Source organism: Cebus imitator, unplaced genomic scaffold, assembly GCF_001604975.1.
Source record: "Cebus imitator isolate Cc_AM_T3 unplaced genomic scaffold, Cebus_imitator-1.0 Scaffold219, whole genome shotgun sequence".
NCBI lineage: Eukaryota > Metazoa > Chordata > Mammalia > Primates > Cebidae > Cebus > Cebus imitator.
In genome coordinates, this window is record NW_016107534.1 from 1671932 (window position 1) to 1690160 (window position 18229).

General features: G+C 36.9%; 1 protein-coding gene across 1 annotated transcript in view; it reads right to left on the bottom strand.

Annotated features, from left to right (window-relative positions):
* Positions 1-259: 259 nt before the first annotated feature.
* Positions 260-18229, bottom strand: part of ZNF800 (zinc finger protein 800) — a 48924-nt gene continuing 30954 nt past the window's right edge. Inside the window, exon 6 of the mRNA XM_017549480.2 lies at positions 260-1573. Within this exon, the coding sequence (XP_017404969.1) occupies positions 1387-1573 (187 nt within the window). The 3' untranslated portion in view covers positions 260-1386. The remainder of the gene's footprint in view (positions 1574-18229) is intronic.

The following is an 18229-nucleotide window of genomic DNA, read 5'->3' on the forward strand; positions in this document are numbered from 1 at the left end:
GAAAATAAATAGAAATTGAGGTTCAAGAGTGCTGAAAACATTGTATTTCAAGGAGAATGATGATGATAATGGACCAGAGAATCTAGGCTAAGCAAGGATGAGAATGCAAGACAGGGGCTGATAAATAGTGGAAAAAAGGAAGCAAACGAATTAGCTGCCAGTGAGCAACAAATCTAGGATAGGAAGATAATGATTGGAGCATGGAATGTCTGATGATGTGCTAGTTCAGGTCCTTTTAGAAGCAGACACCAAGACAGGGTTCAGTGTGCAAGAGTTTTATTGAGGGAGCTCCTGTGAAGGATAAAGGGGAGGAAGCAGGAAAGGGCAAGAGAAACTTCATATTATAATACGGGTCTGACATCTGTGAAAAGGAGAGGGGAACTGGGCCCAAGAGCCTCAGAGTGCATGCAGCACAGTTCTCAGAAAGTTTCAACCAGGGCGCTCAGGTGTTCCCAAGCCAAACTTGCTCATCAGAGGAGTCCTGCATCTTCCATGAACGTGCCACCTCCAACACCCCATGCTGTGCCCGATCACTGACTGGGAGTCGTGCTGGAAAAGCATGGCCTCAGTGCAAACCCAGCAGTAAATGCCTTGGGAAGGCAGGGGGACCTGTCATCACCTCCACTCCCTGGAGCAGGAGATCTGAGAGGTAATGATCATCACAGACAAGACTGCAGAGAGGATGCGGATTCTAACGATGACAAGGTCTAGAACTGTAGGAGCAAGGACTGAGTCTGAAGGGGAGAAATGATCACTGGAGATGAAGTTATAGGAAGGTGGGGACTAGATGTTGGAGTTCAAGGTCAACCACAGTTAAGCACCCCACACTCACTGAGGATATGGACAATATTATTAAAACAATCTTCTAGCAGATGGCAATATTTGGGGTTGTGGTTGTGGTAGTGGTGGTGGGGGGTCTTGGGGGCTGGGGAACTAGCTTGTCGATGCCAGGATTTGAGGTGAAGGTTCAAGTAGGAGCTAGTCTTTGAAGAACTAATTATGACAAAACTCACTATGAATAGGAAATCTATAAATTACAAGCTGGAAAAAANAAAAAAAAAAAAAAAAAAAAAGATGGTATTGTCCAGTGACAAGATTCTCAAAGAAGCCGGGATTTTGGCAGGCAGAGGACATACTGCCCTGGAGCAGTCACGACTCGTACGGAGGCCGCCCCAACCCGTCCCTAAGGCACGTGGTCCTCTAGAGGGCTTCGCGGGAGAGTCCTGGCTCAAATCAGGGCCGATGAGAGGGGTTTGAGGCGAGGCAGAGGACTCAGGAGTCTGCGGATGACAGGACTGCCCGTGGAGACGGCCGCGGCGAGGCGCCTGAGGTACCGTGGTGCGAAGGGAGGGCGAGGTTCCGCCGGCGGCCAGGCAGCGGCGCTGCTCACGGGGCTGCGGGCTTACCCAGGCCCCGAGATGCGAGCTGGCGCTCCCGGGCGGCGCCACCGCGGAGCTTGGCGCGGCAGCTGGCTGCAGCCTGACGCGTGGTGACGGCGCCCGCGGGCGGGCAGCGGCTCCCGGGGGCGGCCGGGCGCAGGGCGGCGGCGCTGCGGGGCGACGGCTTCGCGAGGCTTCGGCCCGCACGGGTGGCAGCGGTCCCCAGGAAGGAAAGACAAAGACACGCGGGTTAGAAACCAGGGAAAGCGCGCCGACGCCTCTCAGCCCCGCAAGAGCTGCAGACCCACGGGCAGTGCAGTGCCACTTTCGCCCAGCAGGGTGCCACGAGAGAAAACTGCAGTGGTCAGAGGAAAACAGATCCAATTCAGGTCTCATGCAACAACTGGCTGGCAATTTAGGAAAATGTATCAAAACCCTTAAATGGCTGAATACTGTTTGACCCAGAAAGTCTGGCTTGAGAATTTTCCCTTAAAGAATAATTATGAATACGTACAAATTTTTCATACAGGGTGTTCAGTTCAGTATCTATAATAGAAAAAAAAATGCAAGAAAAAAGGGCAAAAAGAATGGAAATGTCCTATACCCAACAATAAGGTATTGGTTATAGTCTTTTTCTTATAGCGAATACTAAACTGCTATTAAAATAATGCTGTAAAATGATATCTAATGATATGGAAAAGAATTGATATATGCAATGAAAAAAATCAGTTTCATCTCCATTTGTACCATATGCGAGTGTATACTTACGTGTACATGTGTGTACAAATGACACATCACTTTTGTAAGAATGGAGAGAAACACACCAAAACGTTAAGCAGTTATCTCCAGCTGATAAAGCTGCAGGTAACCCTTTTTTAACTTATGTTTCCCAAATTTCACACTATAAGCATGTTTTATAGTAAAAAATATATACTACAAGGAATTTTACTCCATTTTTATGTACCCATTGTACATTTATCTCAATTCAAATTCATGAAAGTATTTATTTTCTATTGGGTAGCAAAGTGGTGGACATCAAAGTTTTTTTAAATGAATAGGTAGTTCTCGAAGTAGTTTATCTTCCTCAAAAGTTATGTGTAAATTACACTATTACAGAAGAGTTTATTACTTAAACATTTTGCAGTTAATCAAAGCCACTGTCTTTTGTGATGCTATACTTTATTTAACTATAGTAAGAATTTCCATTTCAGAAAAAAAATTCTGGGCTTTTGAGAAATGAAAAATGTAATTTGATTTGTAATTTCCACTGACTTGGGAACACAAAGTTTGCTAAAAACAGAAAAATGTGGGACAAATGTTTTAGGTAATACCAATGTTTTACAGTAATTCAATGAATTTCTCTTTAGTTTGAAATAATTCAGTGGGATCAAAACTAAAATATGACAATGAACTAGAATCTAAGCTTAACATCCTGGTCTCCCAATCATAAATTAATTTAAAATTTTAAGTTAATACCTATGGAGTCTTGGTTTTGCTAAACCTTGTTCCAGGAATGTGCATAAAAGTGATAATAAAATTATATCAATTTAACACAGGAGAGGGGTTCCAGGGCTTTGTTATTAGATTTATAGAAGATCCATTATAAGTTTCAAATATATTTTAAGCTAAAGTGAGCTCAGAGTTGCCAGGCTGATTTTATTTAATGATGAGCAAATCCAAGATTAGATGTTTATTGGAATGTTGCTTTGTTGCTTAAAAGCAACATGTGATGACATAAGTATTCACACCATCCTGTAAGTTTCCTTCACCCTGAAGGTACTGGATACAATTATTGTGTCTGGAAGCATGCTTTTGGTAAAAATAAATAAATAAATAAATAATCAGAAAAAAATAAAATGTCCAAAGAGAACAAATCCCCTTAAGTCCAAAAGTTTTTGTTAACCAACTGCTGCTGAATAAAATGAAGGTCGTAGGGGCGTTTTATAAAACATTTTCTCTCAAAAATCTTATTATTCACCAAATGTTGTAACCAAACAGTGTTAAATACAGATAAGACAGAAGAGCATTTATTATTGGTGCTACAGTCCAGCTTTCACTAACCATACAGTGATTTCAATTTAACTTGACATTTTTGGAGTGCCTATTATATCTCCTGCACTGTCCTCAGACAGTAAGAACAAAAAAATAATGTTCCTACCTTTGAGAAGCTCTATCTAGAAAATTACCTTCAGATTACTCAGATGTGGGGGTTAACCTGCATCCCTAAATCACTCACCACTGTCCTGCCAAAGCTTCACATCCCATATTCTTCAGATGAGCTGATTTCCTGTCATTTCTTTGCTCAGATTTATCCAGAGCAACCCACTGTCTCCACAATAGTTAAATCAATAGTTCTTAGCCGTTCAGGGAAGTCAAAGACTGGTTATGAGGTTCTGACTAAAGATATGGACTTCCTCCTCCAGAAACATGCACAGAAATGCATACACCATATACTTTGTTTCACTGCACCAGAAACTGATTTCCTGAACATAAGCAATATTTATAAAGGATTATGCCTTCTTTCTCTTTTGAACGAAAAATGGCTGTTTCCTGGGGGAAAAAAATTTTAGAAAATTCTGACTTCACTAGTACATCTCAATGAGATTTAGTTTAAATGAGTTGAAATTGTGCTTTGGCTTTTGATATGGCAACACATACTTCATCTTTGATAATCCATTACAACTTTTTCCCTATGGCAACAAGTGCTGAAATCCTTGACTAGCAAAGGTACATATTTAATAGAACCAAAGCAAAATTGCATAGAATGGAATTTGCCAGGTTAAGGTGGCCTGCATACTGGAACACCAAATTCCTCTAAGACTTTCAAGTTAGACTCGAGTCACATTATTTCCTCTGCCTTCAAGTTCAATTAAGACTTCTGGAAACTCAGCAGATTTCTGTCTGGTTAGAGAAAAACATCACACCCTGTTCCTATTTCTTGGCAACACCTTTTGGAAAGGTGGCGACAGCTGCTGATATGGAAAGTAACGAGGCACAATAACGTGCAGCAATCCTTTCCTCATCAAGCAGGAAAACCATGCTGTGTTCCTGACATCACAGGTGCACCAGCTGCCCCTCAGAGAGCAATTTTTCTTCTTCTACTTAAGATTATTTTGAAGATGTAACAGTCTTTCCAGCTTCCAAAAGGTGTGCTAAAATGGAGTTCTCCTTTGATGACATCAGCAAGCACATGAAAATGTGATGCTGGATGCATTGAGAGGCATCAACAGTTTCATCCAGTTGCATGCTGAAGAGAAATATGCATAGCTGCCCATTTCTTCCAAGTCTGAAGTGAGTGGTGTCATCTGACAGAAGACCTCAATTTTCTTTCATGGGCCCCATTTAAGAACCCTTGAGTCAAACTATTTGATTCTGCATTTCCTTACACTACTGTTTCCAGCCTCTGTAGTTTTGTTCTTGGCATTTCACCCATTGAAAAATGTTTTCTCTCTCCTCTGATCTATTCAAATTCTGTCCATCTCTCAAGATCCAGACCAAAGCCAATCTCTTTCATTAAGCTTTCCCTGAGTACTGCAGCCTGGAATGATCTCTCTCTCTTCTGAACTCCGACAATGGTTCCTACCTTTGACCCCAGTTCTCAAAATGTGATTCTGAGTCCACCACCTTCAAAAATCCACCATAATATGTATTTTTATAAGCACCAGAAAGAGCTGTGGCAATTTCTCCAGTTTTCCTGAATCTTCTTTGCCACTCTTAAAAGAGTAATTCACCTCCCAGATGGATGGGAGAGCAGAAGACTGACAATGAATATTTTTTCTGGGGTAACCAACTGACTCATCTGAATCATTCTTTTCTGTACTCATTTTCACACAAAATGTTTTGTCAGTTGTGAATCTGTCAGGGTTGTAGGGTCATTGCTGACTGCTGAAATCCTACCTTTACCCATGGATTTTCAATCACAACCTCCCAGTGCCATAGCCATCCTTCTAAGGATTCAGATGCTGCTACCATTTTCAAAACACCTTTACACTCTATGAGAAAGAATTTAAACAGAGCTTAAAATGAAACCAAGCACAGTTAGATGGAAAGGGCTACAACTGTCATCATATACTCAAATAAGATATAAAATCAAATGTATTCTGGAACTGAGCAGTAACTTCATCTCTTCCAACAGATTCACATTACACATGGGGGAAATATGGAGAACGGGATATTTCAGAGCGAGAAACTGAAATTTAAAAGAATAAAAATCTCAAAGTTAAAACAATAGCAAAATCACACAGAGTCAAAGGCACTGTCCTAATTAGCTTATGGAATCAATGTTAAGGTTAAATGAAATGAAATTGAAGAATTAAATGAAAAGATTTAAAGGATGAAAATAACTCAAAATGTAAAAGATGGATCACACTCATCTATTAAAATGGCCCAAAAGACTGTCTTTGATATTGCAACTAACAGGGTGACTTGGACTCAAAACCAGTTATGCTTATTCATAATAATAGTTATCATGTACTTACTGTATGCCAGGAATTGGGCTAAGTGTTTTACATACATTAATTAGCTCAACTGTAATAAATTTTAATTGAAAAAAATGTATTAAAGGAGGAAGTCTATAACACCTCTGTAAGAAATGAAGAAAGTAAAAGGTGGCTGTACATCTGTGGCCTGGTCTAGTAGAAAGGATGCTCTGAATATTGAACAATATCTGGTCTGAGTGGCAGTTGCATTCCTATGGGGAAGATGAGTGTGTCACATAGTGTTTTTCCATGATCTAGAGCACTACTTTGTGAGCTTAGTTGTTACAGCAGAGAAGGCCAAAGGTGTTTCTTTTTTTTCCCAATGGGACCAATAAGTACTTATTTTGCTTATTAAAAGAATCAGTCACCTAAGCAAAAAGAAAAAGTTCAAGAACTTGGACATATAAACTTTTACCAAAGAATAAATGTAAAAACATTTCAGGTGTCCACAAATACATGCAATATATCATTATTTAGGGGTGTTGTTCTTTTTGGGATCTTTTGTTGGCCAGTTTTTGTTTCCTGACATCATTTCCACAGGAGAGAAAATTAATAAATATAGCAGGATCCTAATATGACTCATCACAATTCTTGACAAGACTTTTAGTTCATTATCTCACATCAAGAATTCCAAAGTCAGAATGCAATTAGGACCCTGTATTCAGGGTTGAGGATAACACATATAAAAGCTGCACTAAAGCTATGAATCTCAAGAATACGATCTTACTTGTTCAACTACTGAATTTTAACTATGATGATGGTGTTATGAAAATATATTTTTAGTCTGATTAACTTTTTTTTCCAATCAACAACAGTTGGAAAATAGTTAATACTATTTTCAAACAGAATTTCACAGTAAATAATACATGGAGAAGGCCTGCCATCTTTAGGAAGAAAGCAGAATTACTAATTATCTAACATAAAGTTCAAATATAAGTACTCAACCTCTATGAATATCATCACGGACACTTGGCATGGGACACATTTTTTAATGGATTTGTCTTTTGTGATACAATTTAGTCCACAAGATCTAAAATAAAATAGTTCTGACAGCCTCTATTTTTCTCTGAAAATTAAGGCAATAATTGCACTGATAGATAAGTTGGCCAAAAAAACCCCAGAATGATCAAAATTAATGGTGTATCTTTATATAGAGGATCATGAGTCATATCAAGATAAAAAGATATAGTTACAAACTGTTTTGAGAAACAAATGAAAAACTATTTCTGTGATATGCATTTGAGGTTGGAGATTTTAAAATTTAGAACATGAAACAAACATCTGTGGTTTGATACTTATAACATCACTGCTTCTCACTAGTCTTGAGATAAACTGTTTGTACATACTGTACCAATTTTTACCCAAGTCTGAAGGTAAATGATTTCCCTGGAAACTTCATCTGCCAATTCTTTCTCGAATAGAAAAGTAAATATACAATTAGCTATTTTTAGTAAACAGCAGTAACAGCTATTTATAAATTTCCCTTATTTTTTAACTTTCAACATTATTTATGACAAAATTAATCAGTGACCCTCTCTTCCTGAAAGAAATGTGAAATACTACATCATGTTGCATGTGCGGTACTCAACACATATACTAGAAATAATTTAATACTCTGTCCATTCATATTAACAAAAAACAGTTGTCTAAATAATAGGCAGTGTAGCAAGATGGAAGGCTCGTGGACCAAGGAACAAAAAAATCCCAGGCTCTACAATTTTCAGACATATTGTTAAGTTAAAAAAGACAAGGTGCAGAAAAGTATGTATAATATGCTACCATATGTGTGAAGGACAATGTATACACTTCTATGGTTGTACATACATGAAATAGCTCTTAAAACCCCCAGAAACTGGTAACTTCTTGCCTCTGGGGAAGGTAATGGAAGAACTGTGAGATCGGGTAGGGAAAAAACTTACCTTTCACAGTATACCTTTTTGTACTTTTTAAAAACATGTTATTACATATTAAAATAATCTTTAAGAGATAGCTGGCTTCTATCCCTGCCTTCTTCATCGGCTACACATTTGACCTTGTGCAATCACTTACCTCAATTTTTTCCATTTTAAAATACGAAATCTCTAGATTCTCCATGTACAACTTAACAAAATTATGGCTCAATCAAAGGTATATACAAAATGACAGGTGTTAAATAAAGTAACTATAAGCCTTAATATGCAATGACTTACTCTTCTTTCTTTTTATTCTGTATCAAAAGTGTGGTTAACCCACCTTTTTAACATATCCAAACTATTGCTTCTGAGATGCACACTCTCAAAACATTTCAATTATTGAATAAATATTCAATGTAAATATAAAGAGGTAGAATTTTTGTGGTAGAGTTTCAGAATTCAACCTGAGATAGGAAAAAGCTGAAAAATCACCCCTGTCTCCAAAAGAATTTTCTAAAAATCATCCATAATCTTTATAAACAGAAGATACTAAAATAACCAGAGGTAACCAAGAGAGAGCAATAGAAAGCTTAACCAGGACAAGTAGGACATAAAGAAGGCACTATAAAAAAGAAATCAAAACTTATTGAGACCTTATAGGACAAGGAGAATGTGGACAGGCCTGGTGACCCATTATTTCATAATCCTATATGCTGCAGAGTAAAACTGCAAGCCTTGGGTCTCAAAGGGCTTAGGGTCTAATCATGTGGGGCAATGTAATTAATAATGCAATAATAACATAAAGGATGAAAGTGAAAAATAAATGGTAAGGAAATGTGAATTTATCAGAAGAGGTCTCCATGACTTGGAACTATCAAGAACAGATTCATTGAAGAAACAGGACTTTGAAGTCTGTGTAATAAGCAAAGATTAAAACGGATAAGTAGCCTGGATAAAATGAAGAAGCCAAGCAAGGAGAGTCAGTTCTAGTAGGATGGGAGCAGTAATCGTAGATAAGAGGATGATGAATTTAGTTTTAGAAAGAGTTTGATTCTAAATAGTAACTTGGCTAAAAATATTAAAAATTATTTTTCAAATGTTGGGTTGCCAAATTTTCTGTAAAGAATACTACATAGGAATGTGACATGCTAGTAATACATCAAAACTGGCTGACTAGGCAAGATCAACACACATCTAAATCCAGCTTTTTAATAGGCCGGGCTGTGAGGTATGAGAAAATCACACACAGGATGTTTAGCAATCATCTTCCAGTATTTTCTTGCAGGTGCCTAATATTATTTCCTAACACAGCTTTCATAGTCAGGAATCAGCTCCACCCAAAAAACACAAACCAAGAAATCAAGAGGTGCCAGTTTTACTTTGCCATTGATTGAGTTTGTGAATTGGGCCTGGGCGATGAAATTCAGTGCTGTGGGTTTTACTAAATGAAAAATGTCTAAACAAAATAAACCAAAAAACCCTCTGTCAGTGATCTGGTGACTTATAAAAAGGTGTGTGTGTGTGTGTGTGTGTATGTGTGTGTGTGTGGTTATTGGTAGCATACTGATAAACCTTGTAAGAAATTTCCAAAAATGTATTTCTTAAATGTTGGCATAGGGTAAGAAAGAATATAAATAAATATAAAGAAGGCTATAAAGCAAATGAAGTCCTCAATGCAGAAAGCATATATTCTAAAATTCTATTCTACTTTACAATCCTTCAAACACCCAAATACACATATCTTCATCAATAATGTCTTAGTGATTTGCTGGGGTATGAATGAGAATATAGAGGCTTGCCAGGAAAACAAAAAATGATGTTTAAACAAATTTATTTAAAAAGAGACTCAAAACAGGTATTTAAAGTTTATGGTTAATATAATTGTGTGTTACAGAAGTGTGCCTTGTGTTATTTGATGTGGATATTAGCATTTAATGCTAATACCCATTATTGATTAATTTAAAGGATAAATAAAGAAACCATTTGCAAAGCATTAAAACAAAAAAACTTTAAAAATGTGTGGGTTTTTTAACTATAGATCATAAGAGAATAACAAAAAGTTGTTTTATTATAGCTATCCTCTTCTAATTCAGGTCTGTCATTTCTATTACTGGCTTCAGTTTTTAGGAGTTATAACTCATTCATAAAATTTACTCTATTGAAACTTGACAAAGTCTCCTGGGAATTCTTTCCTTTAAAGGCATATTTTAAAAGTTAACGCCAAAAGAGTTGGATATAGACCAATGGCATCTTGAGTGGTATACAGACCTATGCTTTCTTTATTAAATGAATGGTTTCAATCCCAAGCAGGGCTGACTTCTAAAAATTCATTTTTCATGCCCTCATAAGTACCCACCGGCCTGGGGGTAGGTGGTGGTAAATAGGCTGCTTCATTTCACTTTCAAGGAGACAAAAATTTCCACTTTTAATACTAGTGGTTTTCAAGATGGCAAAATCAAAAACAGTTTTATCGTTAGGTTCTTCCTCCAGAAAGGAGGTGGAAAAGGGAAAAACCAGTGAGGGCCACAGGATGACAATGCAGGATCTACATTTTATTAATTACGTATTCACCAGTCCAAAAAGTGCAGCTTTGCAAAGTATAATTCATATATTTAAATCATCGGTTCAACCTTTAACAGTACCTTTTTTCTCTTAGACTCTGGCTATGGATACTAAATTACTTAAGTTTCTCATACAGATTACATCAGATTCTATCAGGATCTTATAAGCCAGATGGCTTTCTCCTAGTTTGTCTCACTAGATTAGGCACACAGACAGTACCTGCCTTGATCAGAGGCATGGAGACTAAACCATGAAAATTCCTGAACAGATCAAAGCTATGGGACTCAACAAATAAACCTTATTTAGTCCAAGAACACTAATAAATTGCTTTATTTTTTAAAATAAGATTTTCCCTTTTTAAAGAAATATCTTTTAAAATAAGTCTTACAGATTTTATCTTAAAAGCTCTCTGAACACAACACATAAATTAATTCACATTGCCTAATACTATTACAGTTTCGTTATTCAGTACTTCTCAGAGTAACATCAAATACATGTTATATTACATATTTTATATGGAGGTGAGGGGATACAGAGAGAGACACAGAGAGAGAACCAGAGCTAGCCAGATACTTAGTCCCAAATGAAAAACTAAAACAGGCTAGTATTATCATAAATTACATGATAAATGAAAAGAATTCATGTAGTAGCATAACTCATTGATTCTATTTATTCTTCCTGGTAATCCTTTCAAAGTCTATGGCTTCAACAACTACATGAACACTACTGACTTCTAAATCTCTAGCCCCTGGCCAATTTCTCTCCTGACCTCTAACCTGTATATCCTCCTCCTATTAAGCATCTCCAATTAGATGTCCCACTGGCACCTCAAACTCAACAAATCTAAAATTTAATTCAGCATTTCCCCCTGGAAAAGTGTTCTTCCTTCTGTATTCTTTGCCTTGAAGAAGGGTGCCACCCACCTGCTCAACCACAATGTCTGAAATGGAATCACGCTAGATTCTTTCTTCGTCTCCACTGCCTGGAAAATTTCATTTCTGAAATAATTATTTTATCTGTATCCTTTTCTATAGTCTCATTGCCAAAACCTGAATTTAGGTCCTATCACTCTTAGACTTCTGAAACAGTCTCCTAATTGATTTCCCCCACACAATCCTACCTCCCCACCCCTACTCCAATTCAGTCCCCTTGATGCTATCGTATGCCTTTAAAATATTTCAACAGCTATTCCTAATCTTGAAATATAGTTCAAACTATTTACTTGGTACATAAAAGCCTTCTTGATTTGTCAATTTCCCTGTCTCATACTCCTTCCTTTAATCTACATGAGATTTCATGTTTCTGTACCTACATGAAAACTTTTTCTGCCTATCCCTTTCAAAACTCAAGAATAAATTTAGGAATTATAAGTATTTCCTAACTCCTCAGTGTGCCTTAATATTCCACTTCTATGTCCTTATAATGTATTCCTCCTCCATCATACTTGAAGAGGAACTGCATTGCTTAGCTCTGTACCTGACTCAGTGCCTCACACAAAGCAGGAGCTCATTTGTTTACTGACTGAATGAAACAAGTCAATGTAAGACAGTGAAATCTGAAAAATAATGATGGAACGCTTTAACTTTTGATACAGAGCTAAGAAATTGTTTCATTTAACTTGCTAATTACTACTAATCTGTCCCTGATCATATTTTTAAATAATTTCTTTCATCTTCTATTCAATAAAGTGTGCTAAGTTGAAATCTTCAACTTTTAAAAGGCAAATGCCTCATTTCAAACACAACTAGTCTTACAAGTAATAAACTCTTTAATTAACATGTAATACAAAGGCTTGCATTACTCAAGAGACTAAAAGGAATTTGGGTTAATTCAACCCAGCAAATACCTGTTTGCCTGCATACCTAGGACACCATCTGCGCCATCAGTAGCAGGTAAACAATTCTAGCTGCCACCACCCCAAAGCCCCCAAATCAACTGCATCAGTAAACCTCCTGTCACATATCACAGCCCCGGCATCCCTTCAGCTTCATATGTTCAACCCAGTAAAGTCTGGATTATTTTTAATTCTTAGCAGCAAAGATAATTTAGTTATTTAAAAGCTGTAACTCTATTTCCACCTCTGTATGGAACATACCAAATTAAAAATATAATGAAGAGGACCTGAAAGGAAAATATTTTTAAATAAAGAAATTAAAGTTATTTTTTAAATAGAGCCTATCAAAAAACAAAATTGTCAATGCCTAAAAAACAATAAACACACCTAGTCCTAACAATATCATAATGAAAATTAAGCGTATGTAATTTTCAGAGTTGAGATTTTTAAGAGGCAACAGAGTCTCTGAACAGATGACTTGCTCTTCTACTCATCTTTTATTTGACCTCAAAGGACCATAGCTGACAGGAGGATTGGAAATGAGAAATGACTTTTAGATTCATGCTTATCATTTATCTGATGATCACTGGAAAAAATGAAGGACAAAGTTTCATCCTCTGTGTACTAAAACTTTAATGGAAGACAATATCCAAAACAAAACTATTTTAGACTGGATCTAAAGCCCATTACACTCGTCTTACAGAATAAGCAAGAGTAGGAACAGATACACCACACTTAAATAATTTTTTTAAAAAAAGAAAATCTTTTAAAATATAGAGGGTTATTATTTATAGCATTATTGTTCAAAGTGTGGATCATATACCATCAGCACAGACATCACATGGATGTCACACCCAGAGCTCCTGACTCAGAATCTGCATTTTAACAAGGTCCCACATATATATGTTAAGGTTTAAGGTTCTTTGGTTTATATAGTTGAGTAGTTCCGGCTAACTCATCAAATTCCCCAGGTAATTGGTACAAAATATACAGAAGCTTGGACACTACCACTAGAAATTACAATCTCATAGATGTGGAGTAAGCCAGACATCTGCATGTTTTCAAAATTTTGTAGGCAATTTGAATTTATATCCTGATTAAATAATCAACCACTAGTGTAATCAAAGGAATCTTGGCTTTACCAAAGTACAGAACTCCTTTAAATACCAAACTCTCTAGTACATTGAAAATAACATTTTATATATTCATGTTTTAGGCACTCTATTTTGTAAAACAGACAAATGTTAATTTATATATTTACATATAATCCTTTATAATAGATTCAATATTCTGTCCTACCGAAAAGTTGAGGTCAACTCAGATGTATGCCCTTCTCCAAAGAAATCCGAACTGGTTCTTTGCTTGAACAAAATACATTTGAAATCACAAGGTATCACTAGCAAATAATATTACTTGTGATTTTTTTTAACATGGTAAGTCATCCAAGAGGGCAGCTTTATACTAATAGCAACTCAAATAATTCAATCAACAACAAAGTTAAAATAAAGACTCAAAAACATGAGAACTAAAATATGAAAAAATATTTTATCAGTATCACTGATATCACTAAGGCACATATGTAATGAAGCATGCAAATGTGTGCTTGAGTGTAATTAAGTTAAGAATAAAGACATAAGTTAGTATTGCTCATCAATAATGAGCAAAGAAGACTGAACCTGACATGATACTAGAGCATTTTGGCAGGTCACTTTACCAACAGCCTCCATCCAAAATGCATTCCCTCCATAAATTCTATTGATCAGAAACTGTGTACTAGGTACTGTGCTCAGCACTCAGGACACAAGGACGCAGCCCTGCCTTCAAGGGCCTTTTTCAGTCTAGCTGGGCAGACTCAAATAAACACGTAGTTACAAAACATGGTAGTAACTGCCACAGCAGGAGAGGGAGAGGGTGGGATGAGTACATTGAAGGGATATCTACAGCTGCCTTGGAAAGGCAGGGAGAGTTCCTAAGAGAGGAGTCCTAAAAGAGGAGAGGGGAGTAACACAAGGGGACATTCCAAGCTGAGACCTTGGAAAAAGATGAAGCACGAATTTACACTTTAGAAAAGTCACTCTAAGGTCTGGTGTGGTGGGCATGCCTGTAATCCCATCGCTTTGGAAGGCCAAGTCAGGAGGATTGCTTGAGGCCAGGATTCGAGACTAGCCTAAGCAACATAGAGAGAACTCATCTCTACAAAAAATAAATAATAAAAATTAGCTAGGTATGGTGGTACAGGCCTGTATCCCAGCTACTCAGGAAGCTAAGGAAGGAGAATCACCTGAGCCCAGGAGGCTGCAGTAAACTAGGATTACACACTATGTACTTCAGCCTGAGTGGAAAAAAAGGAAAAAAATCACTCTGGCCTCTGACATGAAAAAAGCTTAGACTTATAAACTTCTTGAGAGTAATTAAGTCTTATTTTTCTTCAAATCCTAAATGTTTAGTACAGTCCTTGGCATAAAGCAGTTGCTCAAGTATAGATGGATGAATAAATGGGTGAATGGAATTATATATAAAGAAATTCAAAAGTCCAATAAAATTTAGCCCATAAACTATGTTCTTGAATTCACTGATATTCATTCATTCCATGTATTCTAAACATAACCTATTCTTGATGACTCTGGATGAACAAACTCAGCTTTTGTAGAAAAGTATACCTTTGGAAAGGTTCTCATTCAACACAGTTTTGTCATTAAGCTTTAGAACTTAAGGCAAAACTGCTGGTACCAAATAAAAAGCTTAAAGCAAAACTATGTTGAATATAATTCTCTCCTAAGATGCCAAATACATGAGAAGCTGCATAGTGAGGGTTCTCTATGAGACCTCAGACTCACCATGTGAACAGTTCCAATAGAGACAGAATTATTCCAAGACAATCACAGAGATACAATTATTCCAAGCCCCAGGCTAAGAGCCACCTTTCCCAAAAAGCTTTTTGCAGAAAATGCCCCAAAATAATATTTTGACCAGGAAAAAAGTCTAGTAATCTGTTATTTGATTGGAATTTCCTCAGAAATACAAATAGCCTCCATGAGACAAGTGTGACACTACAACTGCTTTGATTGACTCATCGTCAAATCTGATTCCCTCTTCTGATTGGAAAGGGTCCACGGTGCTCTACTAAAGTGTAAGTATAGGGTAATAATTTGTTCAGCCTCATCCTTAGGGAAATAAACGCAAAAAGCAAATGGGAGAAGACCGATACTATTTTAAACTACAGAGTAAGGTCTGTGAAATGTAGTAAGATTCGAGGACTCTGTAACTTCCCTGCCTTTGCTATCTGGTATCTGTTTGTCTGTACTGCCTGTGCTTTGCTATTATCCATCCACTCATTCAGCAGATAGGAGTTACACAGGCAAGTGTTACTATGTCCCAAGCATTGTGATAGGCCCAGGGTCTACAGAACTGTCCCTAGTCTCTTACATAAATCTCTCCAGTGGGAAGAAATACATTAAACAAATCAATGTGCAATATAAACGTAATCACAAACTGTATTAGATGACAGTAGAAAAGAAACATGAAACAAAGCAACAAGGGAGGCTGACATATTATCTTTATTTAGAAATGACATTTGGCAGAGACCTGAAAGATAAGTAAATTAGTCAAGTGATGAACATACAGTAACAACAGATCTGTGTTTTAGGAAGATATTCCTAACAGCATGGAAGACAGATTAGAGAAGAGGTCAGTTAAGAGACTACTGCAATAGTGAAGGTAAATGATAACAAAATTACTAAAAGTGGAGATGGGAAGGGGAAGCAAGTGTGAGAAACATTCAGAGGCAGGATGGACAGGCATTGATCACAGATTAGGGAGAGTGTAAAAGAAAGAAGTTAAGGCATTTGCCATGATTCTAACTAGCATAGGTAACTGGAAGGGTAGGGGTTAGAATAACTGAGACAAGGAGCACATAACGGAGGAACAAAAATTTTTTTTGACAAAATTAATAAATTCAGCTATATTAACATTTTTTTCCCATTTATTTATTTTATTGCATTTTAGGTTTTGGGGTACATGTGAAGAACATGCAAGATTGCTGCATAGGTACACACGTGGCAGTGTGATCTGCGGAAGGAACAAATTTTAAAAGGAAGATAAGTTTGGATTACTGAGTTTTTTGTTGCATTTAAGATACTGGAGACAGATTCATGTGGAGATGTCTGACATGCAACTTTGAAAACAAATGGTCTTATAATAAGGAGAACAGCCAGACTAGAAAATGGACCTGGAGTCATCTTTATAGAAGTGATAAGTGATACATTGGGAATGGAGGATTCACTAAAATAATATAAAAACAAAGAGATTAAGGAAACCTTAATCCATATTTAAAGACCTAGTAACAAAAGCCAGTGGCAAAAGAGAAAGTATTAAATTTCACAGAAGCATCAGTCCAACAAACATTTATCAATATCTACCATGTTCCAGGTACTATGCTGGATACAGGAGTATAAAAAAAAAAAGACAGGACCCCTACCCTTAAGAAATGTATAGCCTAGAGAAGAGATACAAATATTATTTCAAGAAAGTTATAAATGAGAGACACAGAAGGGGGACACTCAGAAGGTCAGGGAATACTAACTGATGTGAGACATTAAGATTAAATAAAATTATGCAAAAAAAGTTGATAAGAGCAAACCAAATGAAATCAAGACAATGCTTCTGGACTTCTGGAATACTAAGATAATTGGTTTAGGAAAGAACTTGGTTGGAAGAAGCCAAAAGGCTAAAGTGATTTCAACTGGAAAGAATAATCTATTCTTGGAAGAAAATGAACACAGAAGATGAAGAAAGGGGACAAAAGACAAGGGTTGTTTTGTTTTGTTTTGTTGAAAACATAGTTTACTTTCTCATTCTACAAGTTTTGGGTGAATTGTTACAGAAGAGAGTTTGAAGTTGCCAAGCTGTGTAAGGATTTGGGAAAAAACATGGGTAAAGAGAACTTACTTTAAGTTTGCTGAGCTTTATGTAACTGTATATTTCTATCTCTTTAGAAGACTTCAATAAAATATTACAGAAGTTCACTACTTTCCGAAGGTTTGGGGCTTGTTTGCTTCTTTTGAATGCAATACTGAGACTGGCCCAAAGTTACCCAGTTATAGGTGACCATGAATATGTGGAGGTAAATTTGTAAGCATTAATGGTTGCAGAGGTCAAGCGTGATGTAAAGAAAGAAGCCACCAGATTTCACATGGTGACCGTCAAGTGAACTTTCAATTGAAATGTAGGGGTAGAAAAAAATTGCAGATGGTTCACAAAGTGAATGGCATAGGCATGGCTTTAATATTGTCTATTCATTTATTCAAAAAATATTTACTGAATGCCCACTATGCACTAGAACTAGCCTGGGCTTTGAGGAATCAACTGTGATTAAGAGACAGATTTCTCAGAAGCATACAGTCTGATGTAGAAGGAAAACAAGGAAATAAACAATTACAATGTGACAGAATCAGTACCAAAACAGGGTAGTATGAAAGAACATGAAAGGCTGACAGACTAGATGGCAGTACCTAGGTTGAAGGTAGTGTAGAAGTTTATTTTTTGACTGAAAGGAATTTGAGCATGTTTGTAGGTTGAGGAATAAGAGCTAGTGAACAGGGAGACAGAAGCAGGGGAGGGGTAAAGAGGAGGAGTTGTTGGAAGAAAGTCCAGTGAAGTAGACAGGAAAGGGTGGAAGTGCTGGACTTGAAACAGAAGAACAGCTCTTCCTCCAAAAAAGGGGCAGAATATTAAAAAAAAAAATCCTTATGTGAAAAGAGGGCATAAACAAATGTCCTCTACTTTTTGTAATGATATAAACAAGAGCTGACTTTTATAAAGGAAGCAAAAATGGGGTTGAAGGCTTAAGAACAGGAACCAACCCAAATGCCCATCAATGATAGACTGGATAAAGAAAATGTGGCACATATACACCATGAATTACTATTCAGCCACAAAAAAGGATGAGTTAATGTCCTTTGCAGGGACATGGATGAAGATGGAAATACTCAGCAAACTAACACAGGAACAGAAAACCAAACACTGCATGTTCTCACTTGTAAGTGGGAGTTGAACAATGAGAACACATGGACACAGGGAGGGGAA